This window comes from Acomys minous (genome assembly GCF_964271855.1).
Source record: "Acomys minous genome assembly, chromosome: 10".
Lineage (NCBI taxonomy): Eukaryota > Metazoa > Chordata > Mammalia > Rodentia > Muridae > Acomys > Acomys minous.
In genome coordinates, this window is record NC_140491.1 from 29,800,586 (window position 1) to 29,823,630 (window position 23,045).

The 23,045-nt window shown below is 49.9% G+C and overlaps 1 protein-coding gene across 3 annotated transcripts in view; it reads left to right on the forward strand.

The window, feature by feature from the left end:
- SLC2A9 (solute carrier family 2 member 9) overlaps positions 1–23,045 on the forward strand; it is a 140,306-nt gene that overhangs the window by 29,236 nt on the left and 88,025 nt on the right. For 2 of the 3 annotated variants that reach the window (XM_084797774.1, XM_084797773.1), the window contains exons 2-3: positions 3,497–3,575; positions 10,735–10,833. In XM_084797774.1, coding sequence (XP_084653900.1) covers positions 3,528–3,575; positions 10,735–10,833 — 147 coding nt within the window. In that variant the 5' untranslated portion in view covers positions 3,497–3,527. Of the gene's footprint in view, positions 1–3,496; positions 3,576–7,905; positions 8,218–10,734; positions 10,834–23,045 lie in introns of those variants that run through there. The other variant, XM_084797772.1, reaches the window with a different exon arrangement.

The following is a 23,045-nucleotide window of genomic DNA, read 5'->3' on the forward strand; positions in this document are numbered from 1 at the left end:
CAAGAGCCTCTAACTCCTTTAAGGGAGGATACAGAGGCTTAGATTTGCTAGATGACTGTCCTGCTCCCATCTCACCCAGGGCGTTCTTTCCCTCTCCTAAGTCTTCTTGAGATTTTTGAAATCTCAAGGAGACCTTCTTTTTTGACATGTCTTTTTTACCTTTTTCATCCTGGCGCCTCTCTGGTTCCGTTTCTGATAGACTATCCTGTAACTCCCTGAGGGCATGTTGACTAGCTTTTACCAGTCGAGTATGAGGCTTGTCCGTTAGGCAAGAATGGATAAGTTGCCAGACACTTTCTGTGGGGCCGGCTACTCGGCCCTCCCTGGCAGCTGCTTCAATCTCTTTCCCCAACTTTTCCCATGATGGGACCGTCAGGGAGCCTGATATAGAGTACCAAGGAGCGATGCGATCTACCTCCTTACAGAAGTTTCGTAATACGCGCGTAGAGAGTTTTAAATCTCGCTCTCTCAGGAGCGTCTGTAACGACAGTGCCACCGAGTGTGATGCACCCATATTAGGTTGATTATGGCTTCACAGGACTAGCTAGGGAGGAGGGAGCTGGCCAGGGCTTATTTACGACCCCAGCTAATTACGGCTTCATAAAACTAAAACCCCCACCGAAGGGATGGGCAGCAGCACATAAGGAGGAAAAATAGCACAATTGCCACAAAAAAGAAACCAAAAGCCTCTATAGCCCCGACTGTAGATGGAGACAGCTTTGAAATATCAACCCCAAAGAGATGATAGAACATACCTCTCGGAACCTTCCGTGGATCTGCAGTTCTGAATCCTGCTCCGTTACTGGAGGGTCTCCTCGGTGCCAGCGATAACAAGGCTCTCCCGGCGTCCCGGGCTTCGGCACCAAATGTCCCGCGCAGCCTCCTTGCCAGCAAGAAAGACGCGGGAGCCAGGATCCTTCTGCAGACAACTTTTATTGAACAATGAAGGAGGAAGACGCAGAGCACAAAGGGTGCCCTGCTTAAGTAGGTCCCGCGGCCACGGGGCAGCGTGTGCGAAACGGATTGGCTATTAGGTCTTCACCAACTATGACGCCCCGGGCTGGGCGGTGATCAAGCCTGGCTGTACAGCTGTCGCATGCGCACTGACTCGTTTATTAGGCTCATCCCAGACAAAGGAGATAGGAAATTGGCGCCAATTCAGAGCGCGGCTCTCCACAGGGGATCCCTGGAGCTTGTTGGTCAGCCAGAGAGGTCAACTCTGTGTGTTTGAACAAGCTCCCCCACCCCCCCGAGATTGTGCTGTTTGCTAGGAAAAAAACAAAACAGAACAATTTCTAGTTGTGGTGTGGCTCAACCCTAGCACACACTTATAATCCAAGACAGGATTAAATCAAGTCAATCATAGGTCAAGAGGTGGAGCAAGCAACTAGTTGACAGGGAGTAAATGTAGGGGGAAAACCAAAGAGAGTAAGAGGAAGTGAGGAGGATGGATAGAGAGACCCACAGGAAGTAGAAGGGAGGGACATTCAGTTTGGAGAAGGAGGCTTGCCTTTTCTTCTGGGACGTTGGCTGAGGAGAATGGACAGTTGAGGGATTTCTCTGTCTCTCTGAGTTAGCAGGCTTTCACCCAGCACCTGGCTGCCAAGTCTTTATTGGTAAAATTCAATGGTTGAGATTTTGTTAAAAACACCTGTGAGCTTCAGATTGAGTGAGAGATCTTATCTCAGAAAGTAAGATGGGCAGTAATTGAGTGGAACTCTAGCCTTGGTGTGCACACACGCACCCCCCCCCCCACTGCACACAATACATAATACGCATGCGCACTATGTAATATACACAGAGAACACACAACACACACACACACACACACACACACACACACACACACACACACACCCCACTGTGGATGAACTGTGATATACATAAACACATCTGTAATGTGATCTGATGCCCTCTTCTGGCCTGCAGGTGTACATGCAGGCAGAACACTGTATACATAATAAATAAATCTTAAGAAAAAAAGCTTTTATACTAGAGGCAAGAAAACACACGAGAGAGAGAGAGAGAGAGAGAGAGAGAGAGAGAGAGAGAGAGAGAGAGAGACAGAGACAGAGACAGAGAGACTCAGAAAGTCTCTGATTTTGCAAATCAGAGGGGGAATTCAAGAAGCTAAAACCTAGTTTCTCCTTGAGTGCTGGCACTTTCAGGATCTTCAAGGGTCTTCCTCCCCTAATTAAGGAGAGGAAGTTAGTCTAAACAAACAGAAGGCTGACAGGCCCAAACTTTGGAGTAAACATGTTCTGAGCCTCCTTGAAGCCATCAGAGCAGTCCACAGGCGGGGATTCCTGCTTACCAGAAGAAAAGTCCACCAGCAGTTCTCAATCTGTGGGTCTTAACCCCTTTGAGGCTGAATGACCCTTTCACGGGGGTCACCTAAGATACATTACAATTTTTTATTTTTATTTACTTTTGGTTTTTTTCTGAGACAGGGTTTCTCTGTGTAGCCTTGGCTGTCCTGGACTCACTTTGTAGACCAGGCTGGCCTTGAACTCACAGCGATCCACCTGCCTCTGCCTCCCGAGTGCTCTCCTTTTATTCATGGGCTGATTCTGACTGCTTTGTCTGAGATCCCCCTGCTACTTTAACTGGCAATGAAATCAAAGCCACTCAAGGTCAAGACACCACATAGTTACTATTGTAGATACCATTTTATAGTGTAGAAAATGTTGCAGTGGGTATCTTGGATTGAAACCTTTGTGCTCAGTTTTTTTTCCTGTCGCAGGATACATTTTTACAAATGACTTAGTGAAAGCATACAAATCCTTCTGAAGCTCTAAAACATTTCAGAACTCTAGAAAACTGGCAAGGCTTCCCACCTCTGCCACTGGGAGATTTGGGTTGCTGTTTTTGGTGACTGTTTTCAACCTGGCAGGTGAGACTTACACTTTGTCTCAATTTTCACTGGCTTTGTTTTCCCCTCTGGAGACAGACAGTCTGGTGTTTCCAGTGTGCGCCTGGATGAGTGTGACCTTCTGAGTGAGGCTCCTTGCAGGGAACAGCATGCACTCGCTAGGCGATGGGGCAGGTGTGGGAAACGCAGCCACTGCCCTGTCTCATGTTTCTTTAAACGAAGATCTGCCAGAGATGACCGGGTATCCCAGGGATCTGGTGTCAAGTGAGGACTCTGCAGTGTCTCATCCCAGTGTCCTTGCCCAAGAGCATCTTTCAGCACATCTGTGCCTTCCTCTTTTTTGTGGGCACTGTGGCTTGAACCCAGGACCTCATGGAAGTTACACAAGTATGCTATCACTGAGCTACATAGCCAGCCACTTAAAAAAAAAACAACAAACCTTTTATTTTGAGACAAGTTCTCACCAAGCCAGACTGACCTTGACTCCCTGTGCAGACCAGGTGAACCATGGACTTGTGATCTCCTGCCTTAGTTTCCCTAGTAACAGGCCTGCGTCATTGGGCCCCTCTGACTTACCCACCTTTGGCGGCAGGTGGCTAACGACACCCTTTCTTTTGCTCTTAGGAATAACAGGAAGCTCAAGATCTGAAAAACCATGAAGCTCAGTGAGAAGGACCCAGCAGAAAACAAAGAGACCCAGAGGGTGAGGAGGAGGGGTGAGGAGGGGGGGTGAGGAGGAGGGATGAGGAGGAGGGATGAGGAGGAGGGATGAGGAGGAGGGGTGAGGAGGGGGTGAGGAGGAGGGATGAGGAGGGGGTGAGGAGGAGGGATGAGGAGGGGGTGAGGAGGAGGGATGAGGAGGAGGGATGAGGAGGAGGGATGAGGAGGAGGGGTGAGGAGGGGGTGAGGAGGAGGGATGAGGAGGGGGTGAGGAGGGGGGGTGAGGAGGAGGGATGAGGAGGAGGGATGAGGAAGGGGTGAGGAGGGGGTGAGGAGGAGGGATGAGGAAGGGGTGAGGAGGGGGGTGAGGAGGAGGGATGAGGAGGAGGGATGAGGAAGGGGTGAGGAGGGGGTGAGGAGGAGGGATGAGGAGGAGGGATGAGGAAGGGGTGAGGAGGGGGTGAGGAGGAGGGATGAGGAGGAGGGATGAGGAGGAGGGGTGAGGAGGGGGTGAGGAGGAGGGATGAGGAGGGGGTGAGGAGGGGGGGTGAGGAGGAGGGATGAGGAGGAGGGATGAGGAAGGGGTGAGGAGGGGGTGAGGAGGAGGGATGAGGAAGGGGTGAGGAGGGGGGTGAGGAGGAGGGATGAGGAGGAGGGATGAGGAAGGGGTGAGGAGGGGGTGAGGAGGAGGGATGAGGAGGAGGGATGAGGAAGGGGTGAGGAGGGGGTGAGGAGGAGGGATGAGGAGGAGGGATGAGGAGGAGGGGTGAGGAGGGGGTGAGGAGGAGGGATGAGGAGGGGGTGAGGAGGGGGTGAGGAAGCAGGTGGTCAGTCCTGCTTTCTTGGCTTCCCTTTTCTGTGCATTCTGGTACCCAAGCCATTCAGGCTTCCTCGTCCAGGGAGAGTGGGGACGTGGTGACAAGAGCAGGAAGAGAGCTGAGAGGACAGCAGCGTGGGAAGCTGTGGACTGTATTAAGTATGGGATGGGTTCTGCAGGGACACAGACATCAGAGTCCCGCTGTGCTGTGGCTTCCTGGACTTACTGTAAGGGTCCCCATTCCAAAGGACAAGGGGGGAGGCACATTAATGACAATGATTTGTCATTGTTCTTAAATCAAGGGTGCATTGAGGAGCTGAGGAGACGGCTCAGTTGGTACAGTACTTGCTGTCTAGAACCCAAGTAGAAGTCAGATGTGTGATGCACACACGTCTGTAACTCTAGTGCTGAGGCAGGGGTGGAAACTGATGGATCCCTGGAACCCACTAGCCAGCCAGCTTAGAGGAATGGGGGAGCTCCACGTTCAGTGAGAGATCCTGTCTCAAGAAATAAGAGGAAGACATCTGGTATCAACCTTTGGACTCCACACTATGTGTATGCCCTTGCTCCTGCAAGTACTTGCACATGCTCTCGAACACACACGCACACACACATGTGCATGCCTGCGTGCATGCACAAATGCACACACACACACACACACACACACACACACACACACACACAATTTCAATAGCCATGCCTGCTCTACCTGTTTTCGCCTCTAGGAAGTCTTCAGCAGAAGGTCCCCAGTAGGATAGAGGACACTGACCAAGAGCATTCCTTCTGGAAACAAGATTTATTTAATGCTAGAGAGGACAGGACAAGGCAAAGGTCCAGAAGAGGGAAATATCAGGCACTATGGAAGATGTGTGTGTATGGGGTCCTGCTTTAAAGCATTTGGGAAGGGGAAAAGATTGGGAATATTCTTACACTGTAGGGAAGTGAGGAATCTAGCAGATAGGGGGTGTCACTGTAGGGAAAAGTCACCTCAGATACCTTCACTGGGTGAGGAAGTGCCTGAGTCCTTTGATGTCTAAAGTCTCTTTGTTTCCAAGTGAATGGAAAAAAGAGAAGGCATGGAAAAAGCGAAGGAAAAGGAACACGACTGCTCCTAGGTGTGGTGGAGGAGAAAATTTATTATAGATATGATGTGGCAAAGTATAGCCAGAGGCAGACACATCTGGGAGAGCCTACAGTGGTCATGACCCTGAGCCATGTAGGGAAAAGAAGACGGGACGGGAAAGGGGGGAGCCAAGTACAGCAGCCAGTAGGCCAAAAGAAGGGGCAAAGGGAGAGGTGGGGGTAACCTAAATGTCTGGATTATATTAGAAAGACCTCTGCGGTAAGGGCAGCCCAGCCCCTGGGCTGGAGAGTTCAGGGTAGAGAGCTCAAGTAGAGATATGGCAGCCATACCCTGTAACTGGTAGGAACTGAGGGATGCTGGGAGAACCTGGAGGACAGGTCTGCTTTGATAGTTAAATAGGCACTGCTTGCCACAGGTTTGAAACTTAGGACTCTGTCATTTTTCTGAGGAGTCTAGAAACCTAGAGATTGTCTTACAATCCTTGACAGGCTGCTTGCATCTTTCTAGCACCAGAGAGTCCAGAATCAACTCAGAGACCTGCTGCATTAGCCAAAGAGATAGCAAGTGGCCCCACATTTGGAATTAATAATAACCTGAAGTCTGAGGCCCCAGGGAGCCTAGCACAGACCTATCCCCTGACCCCATCATAAGATGCCTGTACGATGGTGGTAGCACCAAGGCTGATTGGCTCAAACTTAACACTTAGCAGCTGTGAAGACACCCCCCCCCCAATTCCCTACTGAGGACTCCTTGCACTTCTCTGAACCACACCCAAGGGCTTACAGCCAAATTAACCCCGCTGTGACTTTTACATGGACACCTATTCCCTCACTCAGTACTCTTGTTCAATTTGTTCTTGGCAAAGAATAGTGGAGAAACTAGCAAGTCAGGGGATAGTGTACATTTTCTCAGAGTTGATGGAAGTGTCCAAGAATTTGAGCTATCTCCTTTTTCTCCTCCTATGGTCCTTTTCTGTTGTTACCATAGTAACTGTCAACTATCGTGTGTGTGTGTGTGTGTGTGTGTGTGTGTGTGTGTGTGAGAGAGAGAGAGAGAGAGAGAGAGAGAGAGAGAGAGAGAGAGAGAGAGAGAGAGAATGTGGCATACAGAGGGCATCTCTTGGTCACCCTGGCGGCCCCCTAAGGTTAGATATTTAGGATAGCCCACTTGAAGAGGGACATCTGACATTCAAGCAGTCTGTCCTCAATAATAAGCAAGATGAGGGTCAGGTAGAAAGCAAGTTAGTTCCCCAAGACAGTGCTCAGGATGGTGCAGGGTCTTGGCACCCTCCCTGATACAGTGCCCCACTGTGCTTGCATGTGCATATTGACCAACAGTCAGATCCTGGTGCCCTTGAGCTTACAGTCCAGTGGGAACTGGGGAAGTTTCAAGTTGTTTAGGGGTCACCCGATGCAATTTCAGCAAGCTTTTAGTAGCTGATGAGACCTGATGTTGCAATGAAAAAAACAAACAAACAAACAACAACAACAACAACAAAAACAGTACACCCAGTGAAGCTGGATGGTGGGTGAGAAAAAAACTGAGACCATGCCTGTAAGCCTGTGACGTCCTTGGCGTGTAGGAGGGGTGTGGCCATCCCCGACTCTTTTTTCTTTTTGCTGACCCCCCTGAACCTTAGGTCTCAGCTATGCCATCTTTTTGCCTGTCACCTGCATCAGCTATCCAAGCCTGTGGGAGGTGTCCCTGGCTGAGGACTGGGGCTGGTAGTTCCTGATCCTTGTGGCTTTTGCTTACCCTAGACAGCATTGTCTCCTCCCGTTCTGTGCATCCGGGTCTGGGTGCCTTCAGGTGCCCGTGACAATCAGCTCCTTAGCACGGTTCCGTTTCTCACATTCTGTATCTCCATGTGTCCTTTCCACTAAACATAGCTTCTCAGAGTCTCCTGTGGGGGGCTTGAGCCCTGCCCCCACCTTCTAGGCATTCTGCGTTGACCAAGCCTGCCTCTGCCCCTGCCCCTTCCCAGCCTTTCAGAGCACATAGTTCACGCAGCCTGTCCTTCTCTGACCAACACTGGGGCAAACTGGCCACTGAGTGAGTTGATGCTCATGCTATCCTGCTGTGCGTGAGGCCGTTATCTCCTTATGCTTTTATTGAGCTACTTGGGGCCTGCAGAGAGGTCCACAGACAGACAGCTCTGGCTGACTGTTTGCTATTTGAGCAGCAGAGCTGATTCTGCAGGACAATTGGAGAAAGATCAATATTTCATTTTGCCCTGGCAGAGTGGATGCTCAGAGAACTGTCAAGACTTGCCTGTCAGACACACAGTTAAGCCGGAGAGTCAGTCAGCACTGGAACCCACCCAGCTTCTAAAGTGAACCCAGTGACCTTTGGCCTTAATTCTTAGGAAATTTCTCTGCCAGCTGCCCTATGCAGAGCTTTGGCTTTGTTCGAGAGAGTCTCATAAGGGGAAAAGAAAACACCGCCAAAACCAAAACCAAAACCAAAAAGACATGACTTGGGTGTGACTCCAGGGGAGAGCAGCGGCTGTCTTTTTAGAGTCTCTGGTTGCTTAGGAGCAGTGGAGCAACGCTGCTGCTCGCTTCCTGTTCAGGCACGAGCACAGGCCACATAGCCAGACTTCCTGCTCTGCCCTCCTTCCTGTGGACTCTGCCTCCTCACTGCGGAGATGCCCCAGCAAGTCCAGGGTCCCGGAGCCAGGAAGAAAAAAACATGGATGCCAGGGAGTTTGCCTTAGCTTCCCTGATACATGATACCAGCTGCTCTGGGGAGCTGCCTGTGGGTTGCCAGCAGAGGAGCAAGAAGGTAAACAGTTAGCAGCTTCTGTGCTGTCGGAAGTGTGGGCCTGGGTGGCTGCTTTGGGACAGGGCTCAGCCCCCTGCCCTCTTTCTCTGGCAGCTGTGCAGCATAACACCCGGGAGCAGGAATTTGAATGCTGGAGTTTGAATTCTGTACTCCCTCCTGCTGTTCTTGGTGCCTCCACTCTCTGTCACTCCCGGTGGCGGCAGCCTATCAGTGCACTGAGGCAGCTGCCACATGCTTGCTCGCTCAGGGCTGGCTGTCCTTCCTTTCCCAGGGCAGGCACAAACCGTGATACTCTTGGTCATAAAGACTTCTTCCCTGGCATCAGTGGGAAGAAGTGTGTGTGTGTGTGTGTGTGTGTGTGTGTGTGTGTGTGTGTGTGTGTAACCAGTGGGAAGAAGTGTGTGTGTGGGGGGCAGGCTATGAAAGAACAGTGAACCAGTAGGACACAGAGAAGCAGGAACCCCCAGAAGAGGGCAGGAGATGGCTTCCACCTGCCATGCTCTCTGGCCTAGCAGGACCCCTCCAGATCTGATGGGAGCAGTGCTCCCTTAAGAATGAGAGTTAAGAGCTGAGGGGTGGGGTGGGGTGGGGTGGGGTGGAGTGGGGTAGGGTGAGGTGGGGTGGAGAGTGGGGGTGGGGGTAGGGGTGGGAAGTGCAGGGCCCAGAAAAGATGCTTAGTATAAGTGATGCCAAGCAGTGCAGAGCAAATGGTCTCAGAGCTCAGACCTAGAAGGGACTTAAAGGTGATGGACTAGTTCTTAAGAGAGGACGCAGTATATCCAATTCAACGCAGACTCCTCCTGCTGTACAACACTACCCTAGGCCATTTCACTTGGCAGTACCCATTCCTGGAGTGAGGACCCACACCCCTCTCTTGTACCATGTCACCAGCACCTGTGTCAACAGCCTAGTGTCAGACATAGGAGATGAACAGTGTAGCCCCAGCCCTTGGGACAAGCCCCACCCCACCCCTGGAGCCTGACACAGGCTTGCGTGTGCCAAAGCTAGGCTCTCCTCTTCTTATGCAAACCTTTTAGGATGTGGATTCTGTTATCATCCTCATCTTAAAGATGAGGCAGCTGGCCAAGGAGTGGCTGTGTTATCGGTCAAAGCTTACACGGTAGATGATACAGTGGTTAGAATCGAAAGAGATAAAAATGAGAGATGAGGCAAGGAACGTGACTTGCAGGATGATTCTCAGAGGTAGGGCTTTGGCCATGAGAGACCCTCTGAGGACTTAGGGTGGACAGGTTGGGGAGGTCTAAGCTTGTCTATTTTGGCAGAGGCTGGACTAGAGGGAAGTAAAGAGAGGAAGTAGAAGAGGTTTTCTTTTTCTTTTTCTTTTCTTTTTTTGGGGGGAGGTGGTGGTGGTGGTGGTGGAGGAGGAGAAAGAGGAGGAGGAGGAGGAGGAGGAACTGGACATACCTAGCAGCCAGTTTCTTAGCACCAGTATTGTTTTAAAAGCCCATTTTACAGATGGGCAAGTTGAATCCCAGAAGCCTCCAGTTTTTGCCCAGATGGCCCACAACTTTATGGTGCTGGGATATAGCATGAAGAGACTCAGGCCAGAACATGGGCTTGCTGGTAGAAGCCAGTGCCATGTTCCAAACTGTATGTGTGCCTGACCTTGGTCCCTAAACTGGACATTGTCTTAGTACATCCCCCACGGGGGACAGGACCAAACCCCTACAAAACCTAAGTCTGTGTGCACAAATATGTTAAGTAAGAACCCCCGATTCCCTCTACCAAACCACAGGCCTGCGGCAGCTCTCCAGTCCCTACCTGGTGCCAGCTGCCTAGCCTTCCTTCACCTAGGTCCCAGGTGTTTGTGAGCATGGCCAGGTCCTGGTTATGGTCATCTTGGATGAGGCTAGGACAGGAGTACCTGGATGCAGATGCTATATTTTCAGCATAAGTCCTGCATCTCTGTCTGCGGGTCCCTATCCTTAGATGTGCTGACCAGGCTGCAGGCTGATACTTTGGCTTGGTACTGTGCATGTGTTAGATGCACACGCACGTGGGCGTGCATTTATGTGGCTATTGCCCCTCTCAGACCCAGGTGAAGAGTCAGCTGTGATGGAAGGGAGCCTTGTCCTATAATGGGGACCAGGCTCAGGGCTCCTCCCCAGGCAGCACCAGGGACAGCTCTGCACCTCCCCTGCCCTGCCCCACATCCTTCCACCGTGACACTGGATGGAGCCGGACTGACCAGAGATCACAGAACAATACATAGAAAGCGTTTAGAGCAATGCCTGGTGGTAGCGCTGAAGGAATGTCAGCCGCTGCTGATAACTTTCCTTTTTGCTCCTCCTGGGTCAGACAGCGGCCACATCCAACAGAGGCCTGCTTAGGAGGATTTGGAGACTCTTAGGCAACCCTGCCCTTGGGAGCTCGAGGCGGGAACTCGGCTTGCTACACTCACCCCACCTCCTTGGCTCTTTTCCCGCCTGAATTTCTTCTGGGCTGCCTTCTGGCTAAGAGAGTATCCATCTCTGACGCTTTCCTCTCCTTTCCCAGAACTGGTCCTGCTCACTCCTCGTGGCTGCTCTCATGGGAGCCTTCGGATCCTCCTTCCTCTACGGGTACAACCTCTCGGTGGTGAATGCGCCCACGCCGGTGAGTGTCCGCGCTGTCCATCCGCTAGAGGGCGCTGCGCCCACACAGAGATCTGTGGGGAAAAACAAGGTGTATACAAAGCTAAACACGAAGGGTGATTAGCATAAACAGGTTGACAGTAGAAGAAGGTGTGTGCGGGTGGATGTGGAGAATCAGATCGCTGATCATTGGGCACAGCAGGGGCTGCGGAGGTCCAAAGGGCTTGAGGAATCGAATGCCAGCGCAAGGAGTTAACCACACTCAGAGCCACTTGTCATGACTCACTCTTGGCTCCTATTTCAGTCTGAGATCAATTCTAGGCTCTCTGCTGGTCAGAGGCGAAGGTCTCCCAGAGAGCAGGTTTTCTGCTGCAGATTCCTGGCAGGATGGAGGTGGTAAGGGGAGGAGCGGAAGCCAATGCTGAGCCCAGGCTAGTAGGGTGGGGCTGAAAGGCTTCCAATTCAGAGAAAGCTGGGGAAAGGCTCCAAGCTCCAGGTGGCTGGAACACAGGGCATGTTGAGGGGCAGCCTGAGGCAGACAGAAGCCAGGCTGCTGTTTCCAGGACCTTTTTGGGGTTTTGCTTTGTTTGCCAGCATTCTCCTGGGTCAAATACAGTGGAGTCAAGGCTGGTGGGTCTCCAAGAGGGTACACGGGCCACAGGGATGCAGGTTCCATGAGTGACAAGGCAGATCGGGGGTTGTGAAAATTGTGGTAATTCTGACATTGGGGCTGCTGTCTAAGTTACTTCAAAAAATGGGTTCTGATGCTAAAGGCTGCTGGGGAAAATGACATCAGGTGGCTCCTCCAGATGTCTGCAGCTGCCTGAGTCTTTGACTTTGTCATTTCAAGATAAGAATCTGACTTATCTGGATTCATTTCTGAAAGTTAAAAAAAGAAAGAAAGAAAGAAAGAAAAAAGTTAAAAGAAACAAAGAAAGAAAAAAGAAAGAAAAGAAAAGAAAAAACCTGAGAATTTGGACTCTTGGCTTCATTTGGAAAGTTCATCAGGGCAGTCATCCAAGAAGGTAGAGCAGAGATCCATGTGATACCTGAGCCTGGAACAGCATGACGTCATTGACCCATGAACCACAGGAAAGAGCAGTTTAGTCATCCATTCAACAAGTATATACCGAAGTGGCTGCCCATCGCGTGCTGGAGGCTCAAGCTCAGGAAGGCCACCTGGAGGAGGTGGCCCTTGAGCGCAGTCCTGCATGGCTGGAAGTATTTCCATCAGTGGCAAAAGCAGAGGCAGGGGAACCAAAGCACCCCAGGCCAGGCTGCAAAGAGACGGTGCTGTGCTGATAACTTCCATGACTTGCCAGGCTCCAAGGGGAATGAGGAGACGGGATGGGAGAAGAGGTGGAACGCAGAGGAGGCTGAGGTTGAGCCCTGCCTAACACAGGTGATACCCTACGCTCAGTCCCATGGGCAGAAAATCGCTTCAAAGAGAAAAGTCAGAATGGAAAAGAAATAGAGCTCAGATCTGCAGTTGAGGAGCCTGACCTTGGTCCCTGGGCACTGGGGAGATACAGCCGGTTCAGGAGGGAGACCCAAGGGGTTAAGACTCCAAAATGGGGATTTGGTGGTGGAGGGACAGAATTCAATCTGCTGGTGTTACTTACCTTTATCCCATCACAATAAAACAATAACTTGGTGGAGCTTAGCTAGGAGAAGGCGGGGCTGAGATCCAGACCCAGGCCTGTCTGAATCCACCCCATGACCTTTTGAACTCCTGTTATTGACCATTAGTGCCAGTTTCTTAAAGCATGGGGACACTTGGCATGGCCAGCTGAGGGACAGGGCAAACACAGAGACAGAGAGAGTGTCCATAAGGCAGGAGTGGCCATTCTCTGCATACAGCTGCTCCAGGGCACACTTGGAGGATGCTGCAGCCTTGCCCTTCCTTACCCCTAGGCTCCTGATGGAAGGAGTACAAGTAAAAACATGGTCCAACAGAGATCTGAATGCTGACTTCGTTACTAGGCAAAGCAGCATCCCTGAAATATCCCCCAGGAAGCTTCTTGGTTCGTGTCACTCATTCTCTTCTTCTGACCAAAGACCTGAGGTAGTTTCTAAAACATTTTATGTTGCTTTGTGGGACATTCATTTGGCACCATTGTATGGCGAGGTACCAGGGTAAAAAGATGAATAGGACTCACTGCCATGTTTAGGAGGTTCCCCGATACCCCCAAGCAGCAACCCACACCCAAGACATTTCTTGGTAAAAGGGGTGGCGTAAGTGGAGCTTAGGACCGTGGAAGGGTCTAGTCTACTTAGGGAATTCCAAGGAGACTAGGGTCATGGTTGGGGTATGGTTAAAGAAATATACATGAAGAAGTAGAGCAGAGAGCTGTGAGCCCCAAAAGGGGCAGTCAGGCTGAGGGCCAAGTTCACCCAGGAAGCACTTCCAAGTCAGACCTTCCTGGAGCTGGAGCAAGCAGGCTTGTAGTGAGGATCCCAGCTCCTCCGTGGAATGGCTTTAGTGGAGCAGGGTGAAACCTCACCTGAGCTAGCTGGGAGATAGAAAAAGCCATTGGAGAGGCCATGTTCAGCGTCCCACAGCCCCTGCATCCTTTTGCCCCATGGTAGGGGTAGGACTGGGGGAAGGGGGCCACTAAAGGGGCTGGGGACAGAGCAGACTCTCCAAGGGAGGGACTCTTGTGCAGATGGGAGCACGGCAGGGGGTTGAGACACAGGGTCCTCTCGAAGGGAAAGGCAGTCCAGGGATGTCCAGAGCGAATGACAGAGGCTGCCACCAGGGGGTGCTGTGAGAGAAAAGTTGTAATTGTCCATCACTTGAGCTGGACAGTGACTCAAACCTTGCATTTACTCCTAATCCCCTGTCACCAGCTTCAGTGATGGGTCAGGCACTCAGAGTCTTGGTGACAAGGCACAGAAGGAATCTGGGCTTCAGCTACTTACCAAAAAGGAGGCAGGGTCTCGATGTTTGACCAAGCCACACACTAATTGACCCTGTCCTGACTGTTATCCAGGCCCGACCTTAGGAGGCTCATTGTTACAGTTTACTTCTGATATTTGGAAGCCTGGAATGCAGACAATAATAGTAATCACACACACACACACACACACACACACACACACACACACACCACCACCACCACCACCACCACCACCACCACCTTGGGCTCTGGTTGTTCTGGCCAGTATGAGGGACTGCGACACACTCCATCTTTATACCCATTCTGCCAGGAGCCTCGGCTAGCCTCATTTGGTAGAAGAAACTGAAGCATGGGAGGGGGGCAGGACGTGAGGACAATATGTCCTGGTGCCACTTCAATGCCCCCTCAATGCCACTACCCTAAGTGAACCTGTTCGCCATGCTCTCAGGGGTTTCCAGAATCTGAGTGTGTCCTGTCCTAGAGTCCCTCTGGAGAGAGTGCCCATGTGGCTTTGTGTGTCCACAGAGTAGTCACTTCAAGCCGGTAGATGAGCCCAGAGCAGGTGTGTATGGCCCACTTGAGGCTCCAGCCTTGAAGGTGCCCACAGGCCCAGGAGAGCTTTCTGACACAAGGCAGACTTTATGTGAGGTGGGGGGGGGGGAGGACTTCGATAAGGTAGGAATTGGTGACCACGATGGCTGGTAATAACTTCTCCCCCAGTTCTGTCTGGAGCCTGGCCCGTGGAGCCATTTCCTAACTAGTTTCCCCTATTTTCACCCTGGTCCCAACAGCTTCCCCTCCAGTCAAAGACCAAAGGGATATTTGATGAATTCAGATGCATTGACATCCAGCAACCTGTACATCACACTTAGAAAACCACACAGTCCTCTGCACATCACACTTAAAAAACCACACACAGTCCTCTGCACATCACACTTAAAAAACCACACACAGTCCTCTGCACATCACACTTAGAAAACCACACACAGTCCTCTGCACATCACACTTAGAAAACCACACACAGTCCTCTGCACATCACACTTAGAAAACCACACACAGTCCTCTGCACATCACACTTAAAAAACCACACACAGTCCTCTGCACATCACACTTAGAAAACCACACACAGTCCTCTGCACATCACACTTAGAAAACCACACACAGTCCTCTGCACATCACACTTAGAAAACCACACAATCCTCTGCACATCACACTTAGAAAACCACACAGTCCTCTGCACATCACACTTAGAAGACTACACAGTCCTCTGCGACTGCACAGTGGGGAGCCTGGTTTCTTCTTAGCACTGTTCTCACACAAGGAGCATGGCTGTTACGGATCTTCCATCCACTTGACCCTCAGTGCTGCCTAGCAGACACTCCCACACTGGAACCACGGGGCCTTTGCCCTTTCTGCTCTCTTTGGCTGGATTGCTCTTTTTCAGATAGCCCATGCTTTCTCCTTAATTACCTCCTGCCTCTTGTCAAATGTGTCTTTCTCGGTTAGCTGTGGGTGTCTGTATTTGTGCGACACAGTACAGCCAGTCTCGCTGTGCTGGGATGGGCATCTCCAAACCCAAGACTCTCCTCCCCATTGCTCCACTTTCTGCCCTCAGCCTTGCTCTCATCTTGTCTTATTTGGCAGTTGTAAAAGCAACAGGCTTAGGAGAAGAGCCCAAGATATAACAACAGAACCTCTGGCGTGAATTGCTTTCGTGAGTTGGGGCCATGTCTCTTGTTTGTCTATGGACCAGGCCGGGGTCATAACCCCATGGTACTGAAGGGGAAAGGAAGCAGTTGCCCTAACAGACAAAGCCTGGGATCCTCCTAGAGGCTCCTGTGAAGGCTTCATGTGAAACGGCTTTTTGACATTTCTACACATAGGCTATTTCTTGTGGCTCACCGCCCCCCCCAACCTCCACCAGTGTCCTATTTATATAATAAGCATCATTTCATGCACTGGGAAATCTCCATTCTGGTTTTTTGTTGTTGTTTTGCTTGCTTGATTGTTTTGTTGTTGTTGTTGTTTACAGTGTACTATACATCTATAACTCAGGGCTATCACTTCTAATTTGTCTTGAGGATGCTGCTGTGTTATTTAAATTGGGAGCACTGAGCCTCTACTGGGCGTGGTTTGGTTTTGATCAGAACTGGTAGGGCCACTGACTGGCAGACAGATGGGGCCTTCTTGATTTGGGTGTTTTAAGTGGTGGGAACCAACTCCCTCCCCTGATGCACCCACTGGCATCTCATCTTACTAGATCTGGGAAGCCTTCATCTTTGATTCATAGCCTTCTTTCATCATGAAGCTCCCCTGGGGAAATGCCTTTGTTGCCGCTGTGGGGAAAAGAGCACAGTGTCATCGTGTCTCCAAGGAACCCTTGCTCAGTAGGATGGAGGCAGTGGACTCTATCATCAGAGAGGTAGGACAGCTGACCCAGGCAGATGGGAGGTGGGGAAACTTGGAGGGATGAAGAAAACCAGACATGGGGCTGGAGAGATGGCTCAGAGGTTAAGAGCACTGACTGCTCTCCCAGAGGTCCTGAGTTCAATTTCCACAAACCACATGGTGGCTCACAACCATCTATAATGGCCTGCCGGTGTACATGCAGGCAGAGCACTGTATACATAATAATAAATAAATACATCTGTTTTCTAAAAAAGAAGAAGAGACCCAGACACGTGTAGAAACAGCACTTCTGCTTATGGGAGATGTCACTGAGATGCACTGAGTGTCACCTATACACCACTTTGGTGTGGGGAGCCGGGTGACATGAGATGGCCCTGCTAGGCTTGGGTAGCGCTTACAGTGGGGGAGCCTTGGCAAGGGCATTCACATACGTTTCCTTCCTCGGTTGGTGTGTTCGTGGGTGCTGACTCTTTACAAGCTCCGCACGCGTGTCTGGTTCTGTTAGGCAACACGTGAGTCCTCTGGACCACCTACAGAGTATTCTGTTTCTGTGTGTACTTGTGGCACCCCCTGAGAGTCGCTGTGGTTGAATGCATGGCAGGGTCCTGATGAATTAGTGCCATGTTAATATCACAAACCTGGCTGCAAGGTAATTTTCCTTCCATTGCCTGGCATTGCCTGCCATCCTTTGGAGGAGGAGAATTGTCGAGTTCAATTTATTGCCAAAGCATGGCCCCTTGGGTTTTTAGGCTGTGAGGTAATGGTGAATTATTTATAGATTCTTGGACCTCAGAAGTAAACGTGTCTAGACCTCCTTTATTTTATAGACACAGAACTATAATGATAGCGATTCCTTTGCCACCAGCTCCCCCTTTGCCTGGATTCTTTTATGGGACTCTAAGGACACAGGACTGGGCTTCTTATTTTCTTCAAGTCCACACAGTAAATCCTTGAACAGGGCAATGACATTAATTGCGGGACATAAGGTTCAGAGAGGTAAAGTAATACATTCTGTCACCCAGCAGGTAAGTGTCAAAGATGCAAATGGAACAAAACAGATGCCAGGGTCCCTGGGCCCAAGCACACTTGTCCAGAGACATGAAATTTTTGCTGAGGCTGGCTGATACACAAAGGTCACAAAGCACTCAAAGGTGCAAGCAAGTCTTGGATTCAAGGTGGTCTGCTCTCCCTTTGGTCTCTTTCTCTTTACCCGTGCTGCCTCTTAGACATTTCTTTGAAGTTTAAACTCTATTTAGCACTCCTTATGGGGTTCCTTCTAAGGTTATATCAGCTCATACCAAACATAGAAGCCCCCTCACCACCCTGCCTTCATCCTCTCTAGACCCTGGAAGAGCCTTCAAGCTATAACTAAAGTGAATACCATGAGCCACAGATCACAACTGCTAATCCACATTCAAGCCCTCTAGGAGTTTGTGTACACTTACAGCCTGTGGGTAAAGCCAGTCGTGGCCAGCCCCCGCCTTGCCCTACAGTATTTCTCCTGATCTGGGCTACCCTTCAGGACCACTGGGCCATGTACAACTCCTCTGTGTCCACACATGACCTCCAGTGTATGCACCCTGTGTTCCCTTTGCCTGAGCCCAGCCTACCTACACCTTTGACTTCCCTGATCTAAGCCATGTGGCCGGATTCTATTGGCACAATGCTTCCTGTTCATGCTGTCATGATAGACTTGTCCTTACTGGTCCCCCTGAGGTTCCTGAAGATAGAAGGATGGGAGCTTTAGCCTTAGAAGGTGGATATCTGATTCCCTAGATAAGGAAGCAGATGTGTAGACCTTGGATGTAGAGCCAGTGAAAAGGTAAAGCATGGGATGCAGGATGGGGGTGGTGCAGACTTAGAATCTCAGTACCACAGTGGCCTGAAGACCATCTTGGGTTGCAGAATGTGTTCTTCAAATGGAAGGCAACAGCTTTCCCTGAAGCGTTAGAGGGAAGCATTAGGCAAAGGTCTGTATGTCCACCCTGCTTACCTTCATGCTGTGGCCTGAATCTTGCCCCCTTGAAGCCTCACATCACCGTGAGTAGCAATGCCATGGCCTTTGTCCTTTGGAAACCAGTCTGCTATAACAAATAAACTCAGTACCCATGGCAGCTCAACACCATGGACACTCCTTAAAACTCATGTCGCTATCAAAGACAGGTGACCACGGGATTCTGCTCCATAAAGCCTGTGGCCCCACCATTCTCAGTGGCTTTTGCCCTTCTGCTTTCTTGGAGGACAGGCCAGCTGACAGGGAACGGCAGTGTGCATAATGGCACCTGTGAATACGCATGCTCAGAGAATCACTTCATATTCCTTGGGTGGCAAGTGCTCTCACAGCCCTAGCAAGTGCAAGGAGCATAGTCACATGGCTCTGAGAGGCAGCAGAGTTGACACAAACTCTAACCTAGTGAAGTCTAGCAGGCTCTGTGTTTGTTTTTGTTTTTGTTGTTGTTTTGTTTTGTTTTTCAAATTCTGGTTTGCTTGTGTTGAAGTGAAATGTCTCAGAAAAGCTATTGGGAATGCGTGTGCCTTCTGCTCAGCAGCCAGCAGGCATGTGTCTTCTCCTCAGCACAAAGCTAGGCAGCATGCAACAGAAGTGTTGGTAGAACCATTTTTACATTTTCTACATAAAGACTTGAAATCAGGCCCAAGGAGATGGCTCAGTTGGTAAAGCTTGCCACAGATTGAGGGCCTGAGTTCTGTCCCTGGTGCCTATGGGAAAACCCCTGTGCAGTGGTGCCGGTTTGTAATTCCAGTGCTGAGGAGGAGGAGACAAAGTCATCCCTGGTGCTCACTGACAGGTCAGCTAAGTGAGTCAGCAAATTTTAGGTCCCGCTAACAGACTTTGTCTCAGGCAAAGTGTATGGCTCCTGAGAAATGACACCCAAGTCTGAACTCTGGCTTTTACCTACATGTGCACCCACATGCACATTAAAGAAACAAGTTGGAGGGGCTGCAGAAGAGAGGGCTCGAAGTTAAGAGCAATTGTTAACATTGCAGAGGACCCAGGTTACATTTTCAGCATCCAGAGATGGCTCACCACCAGCTGGAACCCCAGTTCCTGGAGTTCCGATGCCGTCGTTGTACCTCTGTGGGCATTGCACACGCATGGTACACAGACACATTGTATGGGCAAAAGCACTCATACACACTTAAATAAATCTTGAAAACTAAATTTTTAGCTAGGTGGTGGTGGTGCATACCTTTAATCCCAGCACTTGGGAGGCAGAGGCAAGCAGATCTCTGAGTTCAAAGCCAGCCTGTCCTATAGAGCAACTTCCAGGACAGCCAGGCCTACAGAGAGAAACCCTGTTTCGAAAACAAACAAACCAAAAACCAAACCAAAACCAACCAACCAAACAAACAAAAAAGTATGTCTGTGTGCTGGAGCGATGACTCAGGGGTTAAGAACTCTGGCTGCTTTTCCAGAGGACCCAGGTTCAATTCCTAGCACTCTAGATCCAGGGGACCCAACACCCTCACACAGACACACACACAGACAAAACATCAAAGCACATAAAAACCGGGCATGGTGGCACACACCTTTAATCCCAGCACTCGGGAGGCAGAACTCGCTGTGAGATCGAGGCCAGCCTGGCCCACAAAACTAGTCCAGGACAACCAAGGCTAACGCAGAGAAACCCTGTGTCAAAAACTCAAAACCAAACCAAACCAAACCAAATAAAAGCAAATCATTGGGGGAAATCTGAGCCCACTGCCTGGGTTTCATTCCTGACGACAGCACACCTAGTGCTGTGAGCTTGGGTGCGTTCTTTATGACTCCGTCTCCAGTTCCTCACCCGCTCTGAAAGAGAATAAAAAATGCCACCCATCTCAGGGCTGTGGGTGGAGGTGATAATGTTAGGGGTCCTGTGCCCAGAAGAACACGGTGCCCGGATTCAAGACACAAGCATGCACACAGCCACCTGTTTTGTGTCACACACTGCAGGTCACGCTGACAGGCAGCCATGATGAATTGGAGGCGGTCCATCATCTGGACCATCTCAGGTTTCCCTCACTGGCAGCACTTAGAAAGGCTTCCAGGGAAACTGTAAGCTGTGTGCGGGTCTTCGAGGTTCTGGAACTTTCTAGAGAGGCTTTTTGCTCTGTGATTTTTTCCAAAACGAAAGCAAGAAATCTCTGCAGGCTCCCAAAGCAGCACATGGCAGTTAGTGATAGCGTGGTTGCATCTGAGTATATTTTTTAGGCAAGTAGTCTACATTTTTATACATACATTTCAAAAACGGGGTGTTGGGTGGCGGGTTGTGGTTACATTTTCCCACAGAGTATATTCACAGAAGTCGGTGAGCGATCAAGCATGCACAGTGCAGGCACAGAACGCAAAGTTACTGTGTTGTCATATTTTCAATTACAACTTTAAATGAAACAATACAGGGTATAGAACACACAGCAAAGATGTCCTCACTTCTAAGTTACTGGCTTGGTATCAATATGCATATGTTCCCTTTGTCCAGGGTCAATGTTCTCCCACAAACGGAACTTATGCCTAACACCTGTGTGCCGAGACAGTTTTTTCTCTTAGTTCTCTTTTCTAATATCTAAGCGCCACTATCTGGAGCTTTCTTTTGAAACACTTTATTTCTTTGTAAGCCACAATACAAATTATTAACTGATGATTAATTTCTAGTCATGTCTCTTTTAATAAGTGGACATGAAGAAGAACTACTCCAGACTTAAACAGTCCCTGGCTGCAGTCCCAAGTTAGGGTCGTCTCACAGCAACATGGTCACGCCTGAAAAGTCCCTGATTTGGGAGTGAAGTAGAGTCACGTTAAAAAAGTAGGAACGGAATCACAATGAGAGAAAAGAACTGCAATCAGTTTCTCCTGGCAGAAACATCTGCCCCAGTCCAGAAGGCTCTCCCTAGGGTAGGGGTCGTGGCCTCAGGCCGTGTAGTATTTGTCACACAGACTCCACTGGAAGGGTCGTGACACTTTCCTATCTCCCACCAGGCTTCCCGGTGCACTGTGACTCGGTGGGTACGGTGCTGGCTTCTCCAAGCCCACACCTGTTACTTCTCTCCCAGCAAGGCACTAAGAGACTCTCCAGGGTAGGAGCTGGCTGCGCGGCTGCACGGCTGTGCTCCTCATATGTGAGTTTAACCATTGAGTCAGTGTAGGCTTGCTACAAGGGCCAAGGGCGGAAGCGAGAGCAGCCTCCATGTGTCTATCTAGTGGCAGGAACGGCGGCTGAAAGTTTCAGTGCACTTACCACCTTTGCAAGCTTCTCCACTGGCCGCAGCCCCTGTTTATAATTGCTGTGCTCCTGGGATGTCCTGTGACCCTCTGTTCCTCGAACCCTTCTATGCCCGTGACGTAGCTGCTCGCATGGCTACTTCTGGATACCGTGTGCTCCTTGGGTGTTTATATATTGTACTTCCAGGATCTGACAGAGTCTAGCCCATACAAAGGCTTGGCTGATGTTGAGTTTTAAATTTTTATTTGTTTATTTTTTTATTATTTTTATTCATGTGTATGTGTGTAGAAGTATATGCTCCCACGTGTGTGTTGGGGTCAGGAGCTAAAGTTGGTGGCTTGAAACTTAGCTCTGCTCCTCTGGGAGAGTAACAAGTGTTCTCAACCACTGAGCCATCTCTCCAACAACCCCTGGTATTTGTTTGCTTGTTTGTTTGTTTGTTTGTTTAATCCAAAAATGCCCTACTGGACCCAGCTGCTTCACTTTTGCCCCACTATGGTTTGTTCAACAATGTATGTACAGGAATTGTTGCACTTGTGCAGAAGTTACAGCACAAATGTCCCCTCCCTTACATGAGCCTCAGAACCACCCTCAGCTCCACCTACATCACGTCTCATTTGTACACAAAGGCATCTATTTCCAGGTTTGTTTGTGGTAAAAAGCAGACATTGTGTAAATTAGTGAATTCCGTAGTTTAAGCTACCCAAATAATTTTTGCATGATCAATGCTAAAAAGTTGTTGAAAGAATAGTGAGTTGAGGGGCTGGAGAGATGGCTCAGAGGTTAAGAGAACAGACTGCTCTTCCAAAGGTCATGAGTTCAATTCCCAGCAACCACATGGTGGCTTATAACCATCTATAATGAGATCTGATGTCCTCTTCTGGCTTACAGGCAGGATATTGTATACATAATAAATAAAGAAATCTCTATTAAAAAAAAAAAAAAGAATAGTGAGTTGAGCAAGGCCCCTAGTTCTGCACCCAGGATCCTATGCGAAATCCACACCCAGAGCTGGTCCTGAGGCATGGACCTCAGCACATCCCAGCACAAGTCATCCATCATCCCATGGACCTCAGCACATCCCAGCACAGGTCATCCATCATCCCACAGCTGCTTTGGGAAGTTGCCACATGCGATCAGAATGGCATTTGGAATGCAGGCATCTGATTGGCTAGTCCTGACCACCTGTTTACTCCCTAGCTGCAGGGGGATACCTGAAGATGGTGTGTGGTATTCTTGACCTCTGAAGTGGTGCGTGGCCCTCCCGGGTTTATCACCAAGAAGATGAGTCCTGTCCCCAAATAGGAAGGAGACTAGTGTTGTATGCAGAGACTTCATATGACTACGCAGTTAACGTTTAAGCGACATCTCGCCACTGACAGAGACACGTTTCTTCAGAGAGGATGCTCATAGCTGTTAGATGAGGGCCTGAGGGTCAGCACTGTGGCATCTCTGGTGACCAGGTGGTGGTTTTAGACTGGTTGTGACTAGGAAGTCCATGGAGACGGTGTGGTTTTGCCAAAGCTGCTATTACAAGTTCCCTTGACTTGAAAAATAGAACCATGCAGTCTCCTAGCCCTGTAGTCCAAAAATCTAAGATCAATATCTTAGGCAGGGCTGGGTCCTTTTGAGGGATGAAAAGGAAGGCTCTAGTCTGTTCTTTCGAGTAAAGAGTCATCAACGAGGGCCCAGAATTGCTTTCT